The following is a 6,000-nucleotide window of genomic DNA, read 5'->3' on the forward strand; positions in this document are numbered from 1 at the left end:
CCTGAAGCTCTCTGATGGTACCACCTGCTCATAACTTTGAGCTAGTAATTCAGATGGAGGCAGAAGGTCATGTATATGGTGATTAACAAGAGAAGCATCTCAAAATCATCACATGTAAGGGATGCAGGCACACTTTGTTTCCAAAGAGTTAAGCTACTGAGCCTATAGTGGACAAATTAAGTGACTGTGATGTTCCGTGGTGATATGGCTGTACGGAAGGGACATTATCAGCTAACACATTTTGTGAGCATTAGCACCTAGTATTGACAAGATTATATGGCAATTAAAAATGCATTAATCAAACTGTGTTAACAGACTTTAAAAACCCTAAAAACACAAAGCCCTTTTAGTATCTGTCCCAGTTTTGCATAGAATAGAATATTTGTTGACCCTGAACCAATCTGATAGCCTTCTATGATGGAATGACTGGCTGGGTAGATGAGGGCAGAGCAGCAGAAGTGTTGTCTACCCTGACTTCAGCAAGGCTTTTGACGCTGTCTCCCATAACAGCCTCAGGAAATGCAGGCTAGATGAGCAAAGTGAGGTGGATTGAGAACTGGCTGAAACAAATTGACCATGAGCCAGTAATGTGCTCTTGTGGCCAAGAAGGCCAATGGTATCCTGGGGTGCCTTAGGAAGAGTGTTGCCTGCAGGTCGAAGGAGGTGATCCTGCCCCTCTCCTCAGCCCTGGGGAGGCCTCATCTGAAGTACTGTCTCCAGTTCTGGACTCCCGAGTCCAAGAGAGACATGGAGCTACTGGAGAGAGTCCAGCGTGTAGGGCTACAGAGATGATCACCTGCCCTCTGAGGAATGGCTGTGAGAGCTGGGCCTGTTTAGCCTGGGGAAGAGAAGACTGAGGGGGGGATCTGATCAGTGTGTACAAATACCTTAAAGGAGGGTGTCAAGGGGATGGAGGTCAGACTCTTTCAGTTGTCCCATGCAACAGGACAAGAGGAAATGGGCACAAACTGAAACACAGGAAGTTCCATCTGAATACAAGGAAGAACTTTTCTGTGAGAGTGACAGAGCACTGGACCAGGTTGCCCAGAGAGGTTGTGGAATCTCCTTCTCTGGAGATATTCAAAACCTGCCTGGATGTGATCCTGTCTAACATGCTCTAGGTGACCCTGCTTGAGTGGGGGGTTGGACTAGATGATCTCCAGAGGTCCCTTCCAATCTCAAGCATTGTGTGATTCTGTGATTTTCTTGTCCAAGGAAATTTATGGTTCTTCCTCACCATTTCATGGCCACAAATTCAGCCACAAAATAGAAAGAAGAGCTACGGGCTCCCAGGGAAGACAGCAACCAGGAGTGGGGCTGCCACCACCAGAACAATTAATCCTGCTCCCTGCCCGAGATATCTGTGATCAGATGGTGTTGTTCTGCCGGTGGTTGCAAACTGTTTCAAGCTTCTTCCTTCCCAAGAGCACCACAGGCTCCAGTAGACTGCAGGATGCAGGCAGGACGTGCGTGTTTGTGTGTGCATACATTTGTGTGCTGTAGTTGATCTATGTGCCCGTAATGGATCTAACACTTCAGGAAAGAGTCTGACTAATTGTGCATGGACAAGTGGATGTAGCATGTTTTCGCAGTAGGTACGCGCATAGTCCAGAGGAAGAGCTACAGCATGTGCACCTCTTTCTTCCAGCCTCTGAAAATGGGTAGGTGCCTCCAGATGGCTGGGGCTGGCATATGGTTTCCTTTTTCCTTTCATTTCGAACACATAAAATGTGCCAAAACAATGAAGAGATCCTCAAGCAAGGAAACATTAAAACTTTTGGCATTAATTAGGCACTCAGAAAATGAGATAAGACAATTCATTAATTATACATATGCAGCTCTGCCCCTTTGCACAGGAAAAAATTATTTTGCTTTAAATTTGTATATACTAATTATTTAATGTATTATAGTATTATTTTCCCCCTATAGGTTTAGGTTATCACTTTTAGCAACGGGTGGTAGAACATTCCTGGCACAGTACATGAGAATCAAGTGTATGGGAAGTATGCATTGAACCTTGTACTTAGCATGTTAGATATGGTGAACAGGATGAAAAACAAAGATCTTGTGAAAATTTACACAAGTTGTCTTTAATCGATACTGACTCTTTCACTACATTTATAAGGCTTATCACAGGTTGGTCACCTAAACACCTTGATTATTGTCTGAGTGTATCTATATTTTCTTTATATTGAAGAATGAGAAACAATGTGCTGTACGAATAGTAAAGACCTGCTGGAGCAACATGAATAATACCAATAACTGACTTTCAACTCGTATAGTTTTATTTAAAATAATTGATATTATTTTGAGTAGATTCCTTTCTGGTGTAGAACTTGAAAGATCAAAAAATAGAAATCCTGATAAGATCTGAAAATCTTCGGAGATTCTCTTATCAAGTTAGCAACTGCACATGATGTTTCTGATAGCATAGGAAGATCTGTATGGACTAGTCTCTGAGGTTGTAAAGGGCCTTGCTAATAAGGACAAAGACTACAACCACACATAGTCTACCTGCAGACCTTCACAAATTTTTTTAAAGCATTTTAATTATAGATTATTGTCATTACGATATGGGAGACATTGACATGTTTCATTTATACTTGTATATGCCAGAGAGCTGTTGAACTTAGAAATATAATGTGCAGTGAAACATCACATGAAATAATTCAAATATATCATTATATTTTTAATTAAAGTAAAGCAGTACCTTAAAAACTATTGCCTTCTTTCAGTCAGCCAGAATATATTGTATAAAATAGGAATGCTTCATATTGCTCATTGCTCTTCTACTTTACAGTATTATGATATTTTATATTGCATCATAACTGATAATGATAAGGCCACTATAAGAACATGTGTAGTTGAGAAAGAAGTCACTTTATTTGGAGTCATCCTGATCCTGCAAAGCACATAGCTTTATGTTGCTTAAATATGATAGTGGATATGAATAACACTATTTTTCATAAAATAAAGTAGGGTAAAGTAATGGTAGTAAAATAGTAAAGTAAGGTAAAGAAGTACTTGTTTAAACATTAAACATTCTGCTTTTTCAGATAGTTTCTTGCAGTATAATTATCTTCTTAAAAATAATTAAAAAAAATCCCAAAATTACTTGGGCTTTTTTTTTTTTTTTTTTTTTTTTTTTTTTTTTTTTGTTCTAACAGACTGGCTGATATTTTGATATTTTTAGTATCATATTTCTATAGATAGTGTTTGGAATAGGAAAGACACTCTTTGTGCAGTAACCTGCAATAAAAACTAGTTATTCTAAGGCCATTGCAGGAATGGTGGTATTACCTTGCTTTGTAGCATATTGGCATAGGTAGTTTTTCCTTCAGCTTAAATACATTTGGACAGGGACTTAATATGTAACCAGCAGAGCATTTATATTAGAACATAGTGAAACTCTGCACATGGAAGTACTTCATTGGGGCAAGTTGCTTCTTCAGTAATTCACATTTTGAGGAATGGACCTTGAATACAGAGGTTTTTATATTGTAGAAAACAAAGCTTTTCATGGTAAATTGGTAAATCATTTGCATTTTTTTTTCCTTCCTGGTGATTTTTGCAACTTTTACAATTGAATTGAAGGTTATATATTTGCATAAATGTTTGCTAGTAACCTTTTCCCTTTTAATTACCAGAGGCGGTGGTGGTGAAGGGTGATCTGCAGGGATTTGCAGATTTGTCTTGGGGATGTGGGTCCTCCGGCTCCACACCAGACCCAGCTTTTCCCGCAGTGCCTTGCGGGTGCTCTATTTGGCTCCTGGTGCCTTATCTTGTGATTTGACATGGCTCTGATTTATATGTAGGAAGGAGAGATTTACCAAGTGCCAGATGCATCAAATAAATTAATGATTACTAAAATATTGTGTTGTACAGTGTACTTTATTGTACAGTGGTAAAATATTGTGTTGTACAGTGTACTTTATTGTACAGTGGTAAAACAGAAGACTTAGTTGTTTCTTTTTAAAATTCAGTCAATCTTGTCACAAAAAGCTTTAAATGACTTTTTTTTTTTTTTTTTTTTTTTAATTAGGCACTGAGTAACCTATTCGATACTGTCTCATTCATCAAATGAGTTCTTTGGGAAAAGACATCCTGTCAGGTGCAGCAGACAAAGCTGCAAACAGCATTTTACTGTCAGTGACTCATAGAACGATATTGCAAAGACTGTAAAATGACATATTATCTAGTAGACATTGATCACAATTATATCACTGATAAAGACAAAATATGTCAGATGTTGATTTGCAAATATGTCCTTCAATGAAAGAAAAAAAAATGCCATTGGCATAATTTCAAAGGTAGCTGTGTGGTGTTTCTAAATGCAAAAGAGAAATGTTTTGGATATCCTCAGGATGAAAGGAGTTATGACTCTGAGCTATTCATTTATTCATTTTCATTTAATATTCATGTTATATCATACATTATAAAACTTGGACCATTTTGCTTTAAGATACTGCAGAACCCTGCATATATGCGTATAATTATGCTCTGCGTAAAATGCAGTTCCCTGGTTTACCTGCCTGCTTGGATTGAACTGCAGAATCTTAATTTGCTGTCATGGATTTCATGGTCCTTTGCTCATATCATACTGTTACAATGAGCACATTACACATACAGCCTAAACTTTCATCTTCTTCAGGCAGAGTACAGAGCCTTTCATCCTTGCAAAATGAATAATTACACTGGGATATTAATTTTTGTGTTTGCTTTTGAGTTTATTAGCTCTAACTGTGAAAAATAAATCAATTAGTTTGTATGGTCTATCTGACTAGCTCTTGAGAAAGTGAAACAGAGCTTTCCATATACCAGTTCTGTGGATTTCAGATATCTCAAAATCGTCCATTTTCTAAAAACGGACTGTACTCAGGCAGTTGGATAGGTGGCATTTTTATCATTGCCATCTTGAAGTTTGCATAGGGAGCACAAGTGTGATGCAAAACTAGGGAAACTGATTGTCATTGCTAAGGTCCTACAGTGAAATGTAATTGTTGTATTATACCTGTCTCACCTGGATTTATTTTTGGTTTTTGCAGACTCCAGAGGAAGGAGCCTCTACAACCATCTATGCAGCAGTATCACCCGAGATGGAAGGAGTTGGTGGCTGCTACCTTTACAATGAGGAAAGGACACAATCAGCTGATGTGACATATGATGAGGAGCTGCAGAGAAGGCTCTGGACAGAAAGCTGCAAGATGGTTGGGATTTCTGATGAATCCAGCAGAGTTCCCTAGAACAAGCCACTTTCTGCTGGATAAATGAAATATAGTGACAAGCACTATAGGTGAATTCTTGCAGCATCAGTCATCATCCTCAAAATCACTATTCAGTTCCAAAGGCAAACATGAACAACTCTGTTCTTCACTTGAACCCCTAATCTGCTAGGGTGTCGGGGGAATATTCCCACAGAAAGATGTTTGTGGTTGGTTTTAAATCTAACCATCAGTTTTGTAAATCATTATGTTTCAGTCTGTGATTAAAATACAATCTTTAACCTTGTGCAGAGTTAAGTTGTCAATTTTTTGTTCAACAAAAGCGGACTTTACCTGGTGAATGTGTTGGTGAATGCTGGATTTAAGCCACCTTTGTACATATAGCCAAACTTACTCTTTTTTAATCAATTCAAAAAGTTACATCCTCTTTCCATAAGCTTCATTAATCTTTGAGACACTTTATAAGGAATGTCAGCTTATTCTAATTCAGACATTTGGCTTTCATGATAATTATGCTGTTTTTATCATGACATTAGGTTTATATGTCAAATTTTATCCAAAGATTTTAAATGAAGATAAGAACCATCCCCCTCCCCCCTTTCCCCCCTCCCCTCCCCCCCAAAAAAAGAAGTAAATAATTAGGGAGGTTTGTAGACAGGGTGGTAAATTCAAATGTTTCCAGTTAGAGAGGGTTTAAAGGAGAACCGTAAGTAAGAGGAAGGGGCCAAACATAAGAATGGCTACACTGGTTTTGGCAGAGGGTGTAGTTAGCCCATGT

The 6,000-nt window shown here is 38.3% G+C and overlaps 1 protein-coding gene across 1 annotated transcript in view; it reads left to right on the plus strand.

Annotated features, from left to right (window-relative positions):
• The window catches only part of DHRSX (dehydrogenase/reductase X-linked), a 178,196-nt gene extending 172,688 nt beyond the window's left edge, over positions 1-5,508 (plus strand). The window contains exon 7 of the mRNA XM_062601473.1: positions 5,046-5,508. Coding sequence (XP_062457457.1) covers positions 5,046-5,243 — 198 coding nt within the window. The 3' untranslated portion in view covers positions 5,244-5,508. The remainder of the gene's footprint in view (positions 1-5,045) is intronic.
• Positions 5,509-6,000: the final 492 nt, after the last annotated feature.

Source organism: Rhea pennata, chromosome 1, assembly GCF_028389875.1.
Source record: "Rhea pennata isolate bPtePen1 chromosome 1, bPtePen1.pri, whole genome shotgun sequence".
NCBI classification, from domain to species: Eukaryota; Metazoa; Chordata; class Aves; order Rheiformes; family Rheidae; genus Rhea; species Rhea pennata.